General features: G+C 38.2%; 11 protein-coding genes across 11 annotated transcripts; 5 read left to right on the top strand and 6 right to left on the bottom strand.

Annotated features, from left to right (window-relative positions):
- Positions 1-30: 30 nt before the first annotated feature.
- PRCAT00000402001 (Smc5-Smc6 complex subunit) lies at positions 31-1110 on the top strand (the record flags this gene model as incomplete). Its single annotated transcript, XM_062954021.1, has 1 exon — positions 31-1110. The coding sequence occupies one exon, from the start codon at positions 31-33 to the stop codon at positions 1108-1110; it is 1080 nt and encodes a 359-aa protein (XP_062807247.1).
- A 25-nt stretch (positions 1111-1135) lies between these two features.
- On the bottom strand, positions 1136-2410 carry PRCAT00000403001 (putative N(6)-L-threonylcarbamoyladenine synthase; the record flags this gene model as incomplete). Its single annotated transcript, XM_062954032.1, has 1 exon — positions 1136-2410. One exon carries the CDS (start codon positions 2408-2410, stop codon positions 1136-1138), a length of 1275 nt encoding a protein of 424 aa, XP_062807248.1.
- Positions 2411-2893: 483 nt separating this feature from the next.
- Positions 2894-3973, top strand: PRCAT00000404001 (uncharacterized protein; the record flags this gene model as incomplete). The annotated part of the gene is made up of 1 exon (XM_062954043.1): positions 2894-3973. The coding sequence occupies one exon, from the start codon at positions 2894-2896 to the stop codon at positions 3971-3973; it is 1080 nt and encodes a 359-aa protein (XP_062807249.1).
- Positions 3974-4144: 171 nt separating this feature from the next.
- Positions 4145-4291, top strand: PRCAT00000405001 (uncharacterized protein; the record flags this gene model as incomplete). Its single annotated transcript, XM_062954054.1, has 1 exon — positions 4145-4291. The coding sequence occupies one exon, from the start codon at positions 4145-4147 to the stop codon at positions 4289-4291; it is 147 nt and encodes a 48-aa protein (XP_062807250.1).
- A 33-nt stretch (positions 4292-4324) lies between these two features.
- PRCAT00000406001 (Elongator subunit) lies at positions 4325-5152 on the top strand (the record flags this gene model as incomplete). The annotated part of the gene is made up of 1 exon (XM_062954065.1): positions 4325-5152. One exon carries the CDS (start codon positions 4325-4327, stop codon positions 5150-5152), a length of 828 nt encoding a protein of 275 aa, XP_062807251.1.
- Positions 5153-7000, bottom strand: PRCAT00000407001 (bifunctional triglyceride lipase/lysophosphatidylethanolamine acyltransferase; the record flags this gene model as incomplete). The annotated part of the gene is made up of 1 exon (XM_062954076.1): positions 5153-7000. The coding sequence occupies one exon, from the start codon at positions 6998-7000 to the stop codon at positions 5153-5155; it is 1848 nt and encodes a 615-aa protein (XP_062807252.1).
- Positions 7001-7129: 129 nt separating this feature from the next.
- Positions 7130-9667, bottom strand: PRCAT00000408001 (uncharacterized protein; the record flags this gene model as incomplete). The annotated part of the gene is made up of 1 exon (XM_062954087.1): positions 7130-9667. The coding sequence occupies one exon, from the start codon at positions 9665-9667 to the stop codon at positions 7130-7132; it is 2538 nt and encodes an 845-aa protein (XP_062807253.1).
- A 149-nt stretch (positions 9668-9816) lies between these two features.
- Positions 9817-11016, bottom strand: MCA1 (Ca(2+)-dependent cysteine protease; the record flags this gene model as incomplete). Its single annotated transcript, XM_062954098.1, has 1 exon — positions 9817-11016. One exon carries the CDS (start codon positions 11014-11016, stop codon positions 9817-9819), a length of 1200 nt encoding a protein of 399 aa, XP_062807254.1.
- A 176-nt stretch (positions 11017-11192) lies between these two features.
- SPS20 (Sps20p) lies at positions 11193-12062 on the bottom strand (the record flags this gene model as incomplete). Its single annotated transcript, XM_062954109.1, has 1 exon — positions 11193-12062. One exon carries the CDS (start codon positions 12060-12062, stop codon positions 11193-11195), a length of 870 nt encoding a protein of 289 aa, XP_062807255.1.
- A 932-nt stretch (positions 12063-12994) lies between these two features.
- On the top strand, positions 12995-13954 carry HLJ1 (type I HSP40 co-chaperone; the record flags this gene model as incomplete). The annotated part of the gene is made up of 1 exon (XM_062954122.1): positions 12995-13954. One exon carries the CDS (start codon positions 12995-12997, stop codon positions 13952-13954), a length of 960 nt encoding a protein of 319 aa, XP_062807256.1.
- Positions 13955-14026: 72 nt separating this feature from the next.
- Positions 14027-15001, bottom strand: PRCAT00000412001 (uncharacterized protein; the record flags this gene model as incomplete). The annotated part of the gene is made up of 1 exon (XM_062954133.1): positions 14027-15001. The coding sequence occupies one exon, from the start codon at positions 14999-15001 to the stop codon at positions 14027-14029; it is 975 nt and encodes a 324-aa protein (XP_062807257.1).
- Between the last annotated feature and the right edge of the window lie 328 nt (positions 15002-15329).

Genomic DNA, 15329 nt, shown 5'->3' on the forward strand with positions numbered 1-15329 from the left:
CTTTGAATATCACAATCATTAGCTTGAACAATGAATGATGCTTCAAACGGAACAGAAGATGATGATGATAGACCTCTGCAATTGAATGTAATAGAACGCCCAAGGCACGAAGTCATTAGACATACAAAAGCTGAAATAATGAATGATTACGAAAAGGTCAGAAATCAATTGAAGGAACAGAACTCCGAAGCAAATAAGGGTTCAGCGGGGGACTTGGTCTTACGCTTCATTGACTCTTTACACGAGCTCTATGATTCCATTCAAAGCGAGCGAAATAGAGATACCAAAGTCCACCTAACGGACTCAGAAGTTTTAAAAGAGACAGCACAGTTTGCAGTAACGAATGCTAAAAACATCAAGTTTGGAGATATTGGCGTCGCAGTTGGACAGAAAGAGTTTCTTTCAAAATTAAGGTCATATATGGCCGGTAATGAATACCCATTAAATCAGGAAGAAGAACTGGAAAATGAAGTCGCTAGTATTAATGATGGATATCTCACAAGCGAGAGCACATTTAATAAGTATAACTGGTTAAAGTTGGGAGCTCTTTACTATCAAGTTAGTAGGAAAGCTGTAGGGACTGATAGCTTATTGGGGCCACTAGATACAGAGAGGAAGCGTCCAGTGCATCGTACAAGGACCGTTGACGATACAAAGTCAAGTGCCCCAACTACAGCTAAGCACGTTCAGGCTACTGACATTGATGGACTTGAAGAGCAGAATACAGCAAATATGGTCCGGAAAGTTTACGAGATATTTTTAAAAAAGAATAGTAGTCCTAATGGGATGAATTTCTTTAAATTCTTTATTAATCCACATTCCTTCTCCCAATCCGTTGAAAATCTCTTTTTTACCAGTTTCTTAATTAAAGACGCGAGGTTGAAGTTATACTTAAGCGACGAAAAAATTCCAATGATTCAACTCGTTACACCAGAAGAACATGAAGAGGCTCAAATGAGTAGCAGGGTTAATAGTAATCACCACATCGCAACTTTCAACTATGATACATGGAAAGGTCTTGTGGACACTTTCAATATCACGCAAGCATTTTTGGACCATCGACAAGAGATTGAAGATACGATTCCTTTAGAGGAGTTTAATGACTTTTAATATTTTTTATGATACTATGTACAAATTAATCTTTTGTAATTATGCTAATCTCTTCGTCATCCAAGTTTACCCATCCATCTACTTGTAATAATTCATCGAGCGGCCATTTTCGAATAGGCAAAATGCTTAAATTTGACTTTAATTTTAACTTCTCAAAAATCTCTATTCCAGCTATTCCAATCATTACGGCATTGTCTGTACAAAGAGAAACATCTGGAAAATGGAAATTGAATCCATTCGTGCATTCCTTGTCAAGTAAATTATTAAATAGCTTTTCCCGCAACCTTTTATTCGAAGCAACACCACCCGAACATATGAAGTCTTGGACTCCGTAAAATTTATTGTCTCCCCCAAATATCTGGGAATGTCCATGTTTCTTGAGAGCAATATTGATTCTATCGATTAAATGATCAAAAATAGCTTCTTGAACTTTGAAGGCAACATCCTCTTTCTCACGCGTATTTAGTTGATCACTTCTTGTCTTCTTGTAGCTCTTGATGACACTTAGAAAGGAAGCAAAAGAAAATTGAATTACTTCTGGGCGCTTTAAATGCTTGGGCCCTCTCATAGGGAGTCTGAAAACAATTTCATTCTGAGAGTTATTAATAATGGGGGATGATTCAACTTTTGAACCAGTAAGGATCCCTGAGACATACCTTTCAAGCTCTTTTCCAAGCATGTTCCCTCTCAAACCTATTTCTCTCGCGCATTTGTCTATAGAATCCCCAGCGGCGATATCAACCGTGTCAATAATTATCTCGTGTTCTATTAATGATTTCAGAAGTACCAACATTGTATGACCACCGCTACATAATAGACTCAAAAAAGGAAATCTGGGTAATTCTGTGCCCTTTTGCTGAGGCTTTGGTAAATTTGCAATCATGATATGTCCTAGCATATGATGAACACCAACTAAGGGCTTCCTCCATGCCAAAGAAATGCCCTTTGCAATTTGGAGTCCGGCACTTAAAGAGCCCACCATGCCAGGACCTCTAGTACAGCATATTAAATCAGGGGGTGAACTAGAGTTGAGACCGTTCTTTTTGCAAAATTCATCTATCATCTTTGCCATCGAGTATTGATGGAACTCGTGCGCATCAGTCGGGACTATACCACCAGTAGTGGCGGAATTTAAAGTTCTCTTGCAATGATCGAGCACTATGATTGACTCCTGATGACTTTTTCGTTCTAAAAGTGCAACGCAAGAATCATCACAGGACGACTCAAGAGCTAAAACTTTGTAATATCTTCTTGCAGTAAGCATTCTACTTCGTAAATTGGCCATGCTTAACCTTAACATTCTAGTTAACAGTACGTAAACATTTGTATGACAGCAATCAAAGATGTGAAGGATAAATACAGGTACCTTAGAAAAGATGAAAATCGTAAATAACTCCTACGTAGATTTTGCAGCAGCACCTTCAATTCTTGTCTTATTTCCTTATTATTTCTCTCTCAAGCTCATTCCTGTATTTAAAATGAAAAATCATCAAATAGTACGACGAGAATGTATTTTTTGCCGACTTACTATATTTATCTTATTTATTTTTATAATCACCTTGTGAAACTCAGCTTAGAGCTAAGATACTTCAAAGTGACAGTAAGCAACAAGCTGAGTACCAAGGCGATTGAAAGGAAAAATATATACCACTAAATTGTGGCCATATACATCTGGCCACTAAAAGAACGAATAAGAGCCAATTTTAGAGCTCGTTTTTACTCAGCAAGGTAGTACGCATTTCGTTCATTGACAGTTGCTTTGTATATAGACTTCTACAATTCAATGTCACAGTCATTCAGCTCGTCAACCCTTCCTTTGAGCTTTGTTCCTAGCCACGATAATGTACCCAAGCGACATGATACAACAGGGCTTCCTCAGGGTGGAGGTTCTTTCACAGATGAGGAATCGAATAATGTGTCTCCTATTATTGATTGCATGCTAGCTGGGGCTTTCGGAGGATTTGTTGGGGACTCGTCGATGCACTCGCTAGATACCGTGAAAACTAGGCAGCAGGGATTTCCAAAAAATTTACAATATAAGAAGATGATTCCAGCGTATCTTTCCATATTTAAGAACGAAGGGATACGAGGTTTATATGGAGGCTATTCTGCAGCGGTTTTGGGATCGTTGCCCTCAACTGCAACGTTCTTCGGCACGTATGAATTTACAAAAAGAGAACTAATTAATGGGTATGGATTTAATGAGACGATATCTTACTTTGTTGCCGGTGTTTTAGGTGATTTATTTTCCAGCGTATTTTATGTTCCATCTGAAGTCCTTAAGACGAGACTACAATTGCAAGGGGTATATGATAATCCATTCACTAAAGAATGTGGATATAAATATAAAAGTTTGTCAGATGCTATTTTTTCGATTTTTAAGAAGGAAGGTGTTTCAACGCTCACTTTTGGATACAAGGAGACTCTTCTTAGAGATTTACCCTTCAGTGCTTTGCAGTTTGCCTTTTACGAAAAGTTTAGACAGCTTGCAATTTATTCGTATGAGTCAAAAGATCTTCCTATCTGGTTAGAGTTGACAACTGGTGCGGGCGCTGGTGGTTTAGCAGGCATATTAACTACTCCATTGGACGTCATCAAGACTAGAATTCAAACTAGCCCATCTCCTAGCGGGAATAAGACGGGTGTAGCTAAGAGTTCACGTGCAAGTTTATCTCCGTCCAACCTCTCTACTTTGAGGGCCTTGCAATCTGTATATAAAAGTGAAGGAATATTGGGCTTATTTTCCGGTGTTGGTCCCAGATTCATATGGACAAGCATTCAGAGCTCGATTATGTTGCTATTGTATCAGATTTCACTAAAACAAATTGATCTGATGCTCACAAAGGAATCGCTGCTTGCTTAGGATGACGGTAATTTATTAGAATACTTGTAATATAGAGTTTATAGATAGTTGAACAAACGCTGAATATATGTACATACTTCATTATTACTCACGAAAGCATCCGAATGATTCTTTGGGCTGCTATACCTTACTGTTGGTACCCTTTTTTTACATTAGTATATATTTCAAAAAATGAAATCTATCCGAGATAGTTTAGTGGCTAGAATTACCGTTTGTCGCATGGTAGACCGGGGTTCAATTCCCCGTCTCGGAGGTTTTTTTTTTTTTTTTGGCTTTACCTTAGAGCCTTCATCAATGCCATCAAAAGGAAGAGCTTAAAATCTTTACATAAATATAAAAGCTCAAACGAGGATGGCCCATGGTCAAAGGCAGGAACTAGTTCTTTTAAATGATAATACGATAATATCAGACGGTCTATTAGGATCAACTTCATCCTTCTTGTCAGTCGTTTCACATACTCAAGGCACTTCACCGGCATGGTTAATAAACTCTTTATTAGAAAATGCTTTGGAAGGTACTGCTACTTTAATTAATAAAGATGTTACCAAAAAGCAGGAAAATAGATCGGAGGTCTTGTTGGTTTCTTTTCTTCATCTGAGGGACTTTTTTGTTAGAGGATGCAAAAGACAAGGTTTGGATCTTGATGGAACGAAAAGTTTCAATTTTGTTGATTGTTTTACTGATTTATTTTCAGAACAGGTTCCGGATGTAACAAAAGCGAAGGATCTGGTGTTAGAGGTTGTTCATCGAATCTTGAAATTATTGGCTGGGTGCTCGAATGACAAAAAAGTCGTCTTTATTGAAGGAATTGAAATTTTACTTTCATCAACAAACTTGGCTACGGACAATTTGTTAAGTCATCTTTTGGAAATAAATAAAAATTGTAACCAGCTCTTTGTTATCTGTTCACAAGATGCTCCCCAATTCATTGACATGAATTCCACTAATGCTGATAGTCCCATTTTTAAAATCACCGACTTTCTTACCAAATTATACTACAGATCTAACATGAACTTGCAGTTGAATCCTTTAGCTACAGGAAGGGCAAAGGATATAACTGGATGCTTAACTGTATCGCGCGGATGCCTTCCTTATGATCCAGTTGCCGTAAGTGTTGTGGATAGAAACTACATTTACTGCGTGACAAAAGAATCAAATGTTGTATTATATTATAGGTAATCATTTCTTTCTATGTATATTATATAAATCATCTAATGCAAATTCAATCGCACATCTTGTCCATAGTAATGGAAACAAGGGCCAAACAGACCTTTCGCCCACAAGCACCCAGTACGGAATATTTTCCATTGTTTTGTGAACGTCAAATACCCTCCCAAAATCTCTTAGTAAATACCTTAGTTCAGGAACAATCGTTATTTCTCTGATACTGTAAAGAGTTTGAGCTGTAGATGGCCTTTCATCTATGCAAAGTCTTTTAACAATATCCGCCAAAACGCCAAATTTGTTTAAAACATCTAGACGGTGCTGAATTTCTAACCCAAGAATGTTCTTAAAGTGCTTTATGAAGTTGAATCCTGAATCTTTAGCGTACTGTTCGATGTCGATGATAGCGGTTTTCAGGTCCTCAAACAATCTTTTGTTGTCATCACCTTCACCAAGCTGCTTCCTACCATTATCGTCTTTATATCTTATATTTCCATAGGAATGGAAGTGCTTCAAATCGTTGCTGATAAGAGGTGCTAGGTATGGGCGAGCTAAGCTCGTTATAAAATGATTGACATTAAACAATTCAGTTAGACGGGTATATGGGGTACTCTCTTTGGCCATAAAACTATTCGTCTCTTCTCCAGATGACGAGTCCCTACCAAATTTAAAATACTGATATTCATAACGAACGTCTTGAGGTTTTAAATAATTCACCTTGAAGGAGGGTGATTTCGGCACTATGCAATTATTGAAATCTTTGACGTAGAGTTGTACATTATCAGAAAGGACTCCAGTTCCTATCGATGCATAAATAGCAGTCCAAATTATCACATTTGGTGCACTAATATAGTTCAAAAGTGACGGTACTGATTGATGAGTAGGATGTACTACTATGTTTAATACCTTCTCAGTTTTAAGATATGCTTCCTCAAAAGTCAAATCACCAATTGTGTCACGAACAAACTTAAGAAATATTAAGATGTCTTGAGAATAACCCTTCTTCACAACGTTTTCTATGACGTTACCATATCTTTCATCAACATCATGATTCAATCTATCAATGTCACTCATCACATCTGCAATGGAAACTAAAATCGGAATTAATTCACTATCTGTCAAAGTACATACCAAAGATGCAACCGCTGCTCCTACTGCGCTACCTCCTATAATTCGAGGGAGCAATCCCTTAAAATAAAGAGCCTTTACGACACCCAAATGACAAAGCCCAAATAAAGATCCACCTTGTAATATCAAAGCCGTACACCCAAAAGATTGTCTGGCATCGTGGAAAAAATCCAATTTAAGTTGATCACTGTTCATGATAAAATTGTCTCTTTCCTTATCTTCTTGAGAATTTATGGACTCACTTAAATAGTTCAAACATTCAAGCACTTCAGATATATATTCTTCAATCATAAATTTAGTCCCCAAATATGACTTAACGTACAACCTTTTCTGCGCTATTCCCCCAAAATTTCTTATCAATCCAGACCTTAATAAAGACATGATTAAAGGAGCATCCCTGTTGCGTCTGGCCTCTTTTAACAACTTCACCCTTTCATTAATAAGAATGTAGTCATAGTGTTTTGAAATGAAATTTTTCCTCCAAAGGTCCATATTGGTAAGTTTATCAATTTCCATGACAGTCTTTTTCCATTCATTATAACTCTTGACATTTTTGAGATGTTTCAAGTATTCCTTGAGTGGGTTCTTTCTATTATAAAGTTGATAAAGCTTCCTAAACCAAAATTCTAAAATATCGAAAACAAAATCGATTATCGCCCATATGAATGCTGGCGTATGATTTATGCCAAAAGCTACAATAGGTAAAACGTAAGTCTCGGCAAGTGATCTAAACATGGCATTGGAGCCTACTATCGATGTTAAGAGCAAGCATTGTCGCGATTATTTTATATCCTCCCCACAGAGACGTACTAAATGTCTCTGCGACATCCATTTCAAATGATACTATACACTACATCATATAAACTAGTCACCATTGCCAGCAGACTTCATGAGCTTTTTTCCACGTATCAAAAACCTTTTACCAAAGCTTGAAGCCTGTAAGCCTGATGTTTCGACTTTATCTTTAACTATAGATACTTTGCTTCTGAGGGAATTATGTCTTCTTATGTCATTATGCGTAGCATTTTGATATGCCTCTGAAGCAATTTTACCAATATGTAAGTTTGAAGACACCTCTGATTGCTTCAAAGTTTCATTCAACCACTGCTTTAGCCCTGTTTCATATGCAGATTCCTTATCTGATGCATCCTTTAGTGCCGCGATCCTATCGATTGGTTGAGAAATATTCATAATTTCTTTCCACCTATAAGGAGGATACTTTTGAGACGAAGAACTCTTACTTTTGCTACTAGATCTCTCTCGCGCAGCAATAATAGAGCTCCCAGTCGTTGACGAACTGACAATTCGATTTTCAAAATCTATGGACGAGGAAGGTTCGTTGGGGTCTAATTCTTTGTTGTCCGATCTTTTGTTTATCTCAAGCTTAGAATCTTTGTCATTCGTAGGTTCCAAGGCAGGTAACAAGCTTGAATATTTCTGTCCTGATTCCTTTCCGTTTAATTTCTCCCTAGAATTGTTTGGTGTAGATCGTTCCTCTTTGAATATGGCCGGGGGATGTGGCTGCTCCTTCAATATGGAATCATCAGTAAATTGTGTTTCAGAAAATGAATAAGATCCAATATCGCGAGAGCTTTTATCACTACTTGTTCTGTCCGAGTGCATGGTATCATGATCATCGTCGAGTCCTTCATCAATATCTGGTAAGGCTGCATCTATTGTCTCGGGTACAGATACGGAGCTATTATTAGATACCATATCAAAGCCCTCAGTAGAACCTCCCTTCGTAAACTCAGCATAATTATTATTAGATTCTTGAGTATAGGGGTTGAAATTCATGTTAGATTCATTATCATTATCATTAATAAATTGATCCCGGAAGTTGGTAGTATTAGGTTTCCAGTTACCCAAATTGAAGGTATTAGTACTCATCTGAGATACTCTTCTCGAGACAGTGTCTTTATCACTTCCGGTGCTAGATGTATCAACATGAGCAGGATCTCCATTAGTATTAATAGAAATTTTTCCAGTGGATAACGAGCCAGATGATAAAATTGACTGGACATAGGGGCCAGGTGATGATATTCCCCTATCCTCTAATGTATAATCGGTGTCTCTGCTAGCAATGCTAGCATCATCTCCTATGTAGCCGCTCACAGCATCGGCGATGTGTGAATAGTCGATTGATATAAGGTTCTCTCGACTCGGAGGTGGTTTTCTTACAGAACGTCTTGTCGTACGAAACGTATGTTGTTGAGCAGTATCACCAATTGGTTCTTTCCCATATTCATTCTGGTCTGAAGAAAAACGTCCTTCACTAGAATTGGATAAATCTCTATTCTTTGATTGCAGGAGAAGGCTGCTTTTGAAGTCGTTATCTGAATGCATACTATCCAAGCCAATACTTGCCGTATCTTTTACGTCAGGCCCATCGTTAGCGAATGTGTATGTATGATTATTGTTAATAGATGCACTTTTTAAGTCATTGATAAGCGAGTCTAAAGCATCTGTTTGAATCCTTTTATGATGACTTGAATCATCTGTTCCTTCTTCTCGGCTTTTAATAGATAAAGGCTCGAAATCAAACTGTGAATCGTCCAGTGCATCTTCTTTGTCATCATCAGACCCATTACCATAACTCTTATTTACTTCCCAGTTTACACTTGACTCGTCACTATCATTGTCAGACTTTTTGTCGTCTATTGAAAGTTTCAAATTGCCAATTTCATCTACTTCATCTCTTTCTGGTCTTTTCTTGTTTCCTGTTTCCAAAACTTCGTCAAACCCACGATGCTCGTTCCCCTCGACAGGATGTGATCCAAGTGTATTTGGTAGTATGTCTCGATTCACAGAACCTGATAAATTTCTTGAATACGCAGAACCAGAACTCATAATATTGATATTAGCTGGTTCATGCTGAATAGAATCGGCGCTTGATTGGAAGCTTACTTCAGAATTAGGGGTGTCTGGCTCCTTATGCAAGTCAAACGAATTATAAGTTGGAGTAGGAGGTTCCAAGTTGTCAGATATCTTGGTAGACTCCATATTTAAATTTTGTAAGCTTGATTTGTTACTCCCACCTTGGACCTTTCCCTTTGAGCCACTGCTCGTGTCAGATTCATGTTGTGACATCTGTTCGTGGCTATTATTCGAGAGAACAGTCTCATCTACAATATCGGGCATTTCATCCTCAGATGACGAGTCAGCGTAAACCGTGTTTCTCTTCAACCTATCTATAGATAACACTAGATCATCACTTCCCTTTTCAGTGCTATAGTTCGTTTTATCAATCGGATATCGTTTATTTATGTCTTCTTCACTACCTGTGGTCAGCGACGCGTACTCGAAGTCATTGTTATAATCTTCTCCCCATTCATCGCCGTAAGATGGGACAGTAGCTTTGACCCACCTAGCTGATTTCTGCCTACCAAAGTTATCAGACATGAGATACTTTAAATCTTGAATGTCAAAGATTGATTAAAAGGTTCAGCTGTGACTTCTCTGCTCCTCGCATATATATAAATTCTGCACTAAAACACGACTGTTGAAATTATGAGATCAAATGTATAAATTGTACTTATATATTTATAAGGTTACAATATGAATGCTAAATTCATATCTTGGGGGTGGGAGCTACTTAATTGAGGCTTCTGGCTATATTTTGCTTTCAATAACGTCCTCATATTGTTCAATAAGGACAAGTAGGACTGATTCGGCATTTCTGATAATACCTTTACAAATGACCAAGACATTGCACCAGTGCTTTGGCCACTTTCATTGGCATCTGCACTAGTTTGGTCATCCTTGCATCCAGAAATAGAAATAACATCCGCTGGTGATGCCTTAAAGTTAATCACCTGTTGTCTATCTGGGGCCAGTTTTGTGGCCTTCTTGATTAGACCACCAATAGACGAAACTGCTCCCATTATATTACCAGATTCATATTGCATGAATGCACTGAGAGCACCTGTACCAGCATCTTTCCATAAATTAGGTTCTTTTACTACACCTTTGGTAGAATAAACGTAAGGAAGATCTAATGCAGTACCTGAATGACATGAATCATAGAGAGCTGTCAATCGACACCCTGGTGGCAAGCTTCTTACCATTATATTATGCATATCATCATCTACTATGTGTCCTGCCTGCTGGAAGTCTAATGGGTAAATAACATCATCGTAACCGCTTTCTTCGTCGCCATCTAGATCCTCTGTCAAACCTCCATGTCCAGAATAATGGAAAACCAAAGAATCATTTGGTCTTGCATCCTGGACCAACCACTGCATAGCTCTTAATACATTATTCTTGTAAGGTCTACGTGCCATTTGATCTTGATCATCTGTCAAAACTACTATATCTTCCCACTTATACCCCCAATTACTTACCAAGAAGTTACCCATATTCTTCACGTCATTGATACATCCACGTAATTCATTCGAAGTACCGAAATAGTTAATGCCTACTAAAAGTGCCTTCTTTTTACCAGTACAATTCGAATATTGAAAAGTGACTCCAGTATTCTGACCAAAACTTTGAGGATTTGTCGGTGGAAGAGTTGCATTACCTCTCTGATAGCTACCTTGTTGAGAAGGCACTTGAGGCAGACCAGAATAATATTGTTGCTGCTGGTAATGTTGAGGTGCTCCTTGTGGAGGTCCGTAATTTTGTTGATGCTGGTACTGTTGAGGTGCTCCCGGTGGGGGAGCGTACCCTTGCTGTTGAAACTGCTGAGGAGGTGCACCTTGTGGCGGTGTGTAATTATTATAAGTGTTTCTTCCCGATCCTGGAAACATATTCACTAAGTTACTTCAAAGTAGAGCTTATTTTAAGATTCTGACGAAATTTCAGTTGAATCTAGTGTAGTTAATTACATAGCCAAAAACGCGAATTTCAGTTATCTACAGTAATGAACATTCGCTAAAATAAAACAAAGCGTATATCAAAATAAAATATATAAAACGCCCATATTTCATAGTTTTGAATCCGGATCAGTGTTTTGTTGGATCACAACACTGGGATAAAGATCACCTAAGAAAGAACCGGTTTGCCAAAGGGCGCCGTCCACAACTTGAACAGTTCCAGTGACATAGCTAGCGGCTGGCGAGAACAAATACACAGTAGATTCAGCAATATCTCTAGTAGTTCCTAACCTCTGCAAAGGAACTCTTTTGTCAATGGGATTGCTACCAGGTGGGGTCAATTTAGACATTCCTATCGTACCCTCAATAGCACCTGGAGCAATACAGTTAGAACGAATACCTAAAGGTCCAAATTCGACTGCCAACGCATTGGATAATGCATCAATTCCTGCCTTAGCAGCACTTGCATGACTTTGAAAGGGAAGACCATAATAATGCAAAGTAGCACTAACAAAGATAATCGCACCTTTGTTTTTCCTCAATTGGTCAAAGGTAGCTTTGATTGTATTGTATGATCCTAACAAATCGATCGATATAACAGATTTGAATGCATTTGATGACAAATGATTGAAATCTGCTAAAAAGTTACCTGCTGCGCCAGCAATGACGAAGTCAATTCTACCGAGTTCCTCTACCGTTTTGTTTGCAGCCGCTACCAAGCTGTTGACATCTCTAACATCAACATTACCCAACCCAATTACCTTAGACCCTGGTCTTAATTCCTGCATTTCCTTTGCTGCCTTTAATGTTTTCTCTTCGTTTCTACCGAGAATGGCAGCGTTAGCCCCAAGTAACACCAAGGCCTCCGTCTGTACCCTGCAAATGGTACCTGCCCCACCGGTAACAAATACAACTTTGCCTTTAAATAAGTCAGGCTTCCAGCATCCCTGCTCAACAAAAGATTTATCTAAGGTAGACATAATATTTGCGACAAGTTTGATGGTTAATCAGATCACTTTCTGCTGAAACTGGCTTCAATTTAAATGTTTTAGTGGGGGAGCGGGCTTACCAAATGATGGGTGCGCGACCGAGGCACAAGTCCTCTATGCACTTTTCCCCAAATGCCCCAGTTTTCATGCCGAAAGCTAGTAAGGTCTATGAAGGATTCCGCTTAGTATTTAATGTTTAGATCCATGTGCGCTTCAATCGAGAGTAGTTAGGTCATATTAGTTCGATCGATCTAGCAATTGCTTGGTCTAAAACTATTTAAGATGGATAACTTTTGCCTTTAAAAAGAGAAAAAATTGTGTGCTAAAAGCTTATAGATGGAGAAGTTGATTTGCTTGTGCTGATATTTCCTCAGCTCATGGCTGAATCAAATCAGGTCATCATATAAAGATCATTTAAGTGTAAGACAAGGTTGCATTTTTCGTTTTTTCACGAGCATTGGCAATCTTAAGCCGCAGGTTCACAATAGCTATATCTGAGATAAAGCCGAAGTAGGAGGCTATTGACATGAAGTCAGAGGCAGTTAGAAACTTCTTCGATGCCTATACAAGGATGAGAATAGTCATCTTGTTTCATTACAAATCTCTTTTAAATTATCTTCTTCAGCTTCAGCTTTCAAAAAACATAGTCGTGTCGCGCCCAATGATTGGACCATCAGTCTGCCTCTAAATCTATGAGCGGCCAAGTCTATTAAAGACTACTTCAGTAGCCACTCTGTCATCTTACATCATAAAATTAGTTTCAGGTCAAAGTTTCATCAACGAAGATTTTGACTAGCTTCTTTGATTGCATTTTTTACACCGAAGCTCTAGGGGGTCGAACAAAGAAAGAAAAAAACTTGAAGGCACAAGCTTCAGGTTTAGCTGATAGCAGAGGGGCGCTATATTGACAAATAATCTTAAGGATGTCAGGTTCATTTACTAAGGAACAGGAGCAGATAGTCTTGAAAGTTCTCTCTTTTGAGCCACATCAGTTTTATGAAATATTATCGGTCGAAAAGACAGCAAATGATTCAGAAATAAAAAAGTCATATCGTAGGTTAGCTGTAAAGCTACATCCAGATAAGAACTCGCACCCGAAGGCATCGGAGGCATTCAAGTACTTAAATAAGGCATGGGGAATATTGAGTGACCCTTCTAAAAAAAAGTTGTTCGACCAAACTGGCGCAGACCCAGATTCTAGATTTGCCGCATCTTCTTCTGGCGCTGATATGTTTGAAACTAGCCCATTTGCTAGATCAAGCGGGTTCAGTAGCTTTCAAGGTGGTAATGTGTTTGAAGATGATATATTCAATCTTTTTTTTGGAGGTGGAGCGCCAGGATCAACTTTTACATTCGGTAACAATGGTTTCACTTTCCAAAGCTTTGGTGGAGGTGATCCATTTTTTGGTCCCAATGTCAGGACAAGTAGCCGGAGACAACAGAGGACTAGACCCCAACCGCAAAGACAACAAGAAGAGCCTAATATTTTTAACACCTTGAAAGCAATCTTTCCTTTCTTTTTGTTTCTTTTGGTACCTCTAATATCATCTTTTTTTTCAGAATCAGTTCCTGATTACTCTTTTCAAAAAACAAGGCAATATAACGTCCAAAGGGCAACCCCAAGATATAAAATACCCTATTTCGTCTCGCGTACTTTCACCGAAAAGGATATGACTGCAAAGCAATTGAAGAATTTCGATTTTAAGGTAGAGAAAGTTTATATTCAAGATAAAAGGTCAAAATGTTCTAGAGAGCAGATTTTGAAAAGTCAGCTAATTGAAGATGCTCAAGGTTGGTTTTATACTGATGTTGCAAAACTAAACGAAGCAGAAAATCTTCCGATGCCTAATTGCCAGAAGTTGAGAGATTTGAATTTAATTTGATTCAGTTAATAGATAAACATACTATATAGGGACCAGTGCAGAATCAAGAGTACCAAATAAACACTTTCAATTCTATGATAACAGATGCGGTTTGAATGTTGTTCTATAAGAACCCCACAGTTCGCCAGATTGCTCATCGCATCTTAAGTCCATTTTATCTTCAGTGGCACAGTAGTATATAGGATTAGTATCAGTCAAGAGTTTAAAATGTCCCATGTTTTCCCATTCTTCCTTTATAATAACTTTTTTGAGCTTATCGATGAAGAAGACTCTTTTCTTTGGTTCACAATCGAGTGTTCCTGGTCTGTAAAATAATCTAACATCTTTTCCTTTCTCTGTATTGCATGCATATGTCCCTGAAAATGAAACGGACTTTGAAGCCTGAATCCCTAACGAGTACGAAAGAACAGACGTGAGGGTATCATTTACGGTGCTGTAAGTGTAATCTACTTCCCCTGATCCAGCATCAGTTAATCCGAGACCAACCAGGTAAGAAATACTAACAGACCCTGAACCCGTATTGCTTGAAAATCCCAAACAGGAGCTAGCGGGAATTAAGTCATTCTCAAAGTGGACAACCACCTTTTCCGAAACATCGTATTCACTATATGTTATATTATTACTTTGCGAATATTTCGTCCTTAAATTCGCTTCATTTTCTTTGAAGAGATCAGGGTCATCTGGCACCAACACAGTTCTGGTATCTTTAAACAATATCATACTCCTAGGATTCTTCTTTATTACGTATTCAAGTTGCTCAAAAGTTAAAGAGTCTCTTCTTGGAACCTCAAATTTGGCAAACGAGAACTGAGGTTGATCTAAATTTACCACCTTCTCTGATGCTGCAAGGCTGGTAATTTCTGAAATCAGTTTAATGGAATAATCATTTGATTGCAGTTCTAAGATTATGTTATCAAGTGGTAAGATTTCTGAGGTCGGTCTCACATCATTATTGACCATATTCGTTAACTCTGTCGTTACAGGTGATCCTTGTGCTAAATTTTGTGTGATTATTGCAATCACTATTACAACATTTTGCAACTTCATGTGGCTAAAACAGAAAATAGCTGAATTATTGAAAGAGGGAAGTACAAGACGGAAAGGAAGAGCAACTTATACTGCTATTTTATCTCCTTTCTTCTATGCTATATAAAGATAAAGAACTGCAAAGCATGATCTATCTTATAGTGAATTTACTTGTAGCAGGACAAAGAACCAACTTGGGCATTACATACTTCGCATTTTCACATAGTTCAGATTAGCGGAAAAAAAAATTTTTAATTAGTAAGCCCGACGCGGGGGTCGAACCCGCAACCTTGTGATTAAAAGTCACACGCTCTAGCCATTGAGCTAGCCAGGCTCCTTTTCTTTCGTG

The sequence above is a fragment of the Priceomyces carsonii genome (genome assembly GCF_900007245.1).
Source record: "Priceomyces carsonii strain CBS4050 genome assembly, scaffold: Debaryomyces_carsonii_scaffold_1, whole genome shotgun sequence".
In the NCBI taxonomy this organism is placed as follows: Eukaryota; Fungi; Ascomycota; class Pichiomycetes; order Serinales; family Debaryomycetaceae; genus Priceomyces; species Priceomyces carsonii.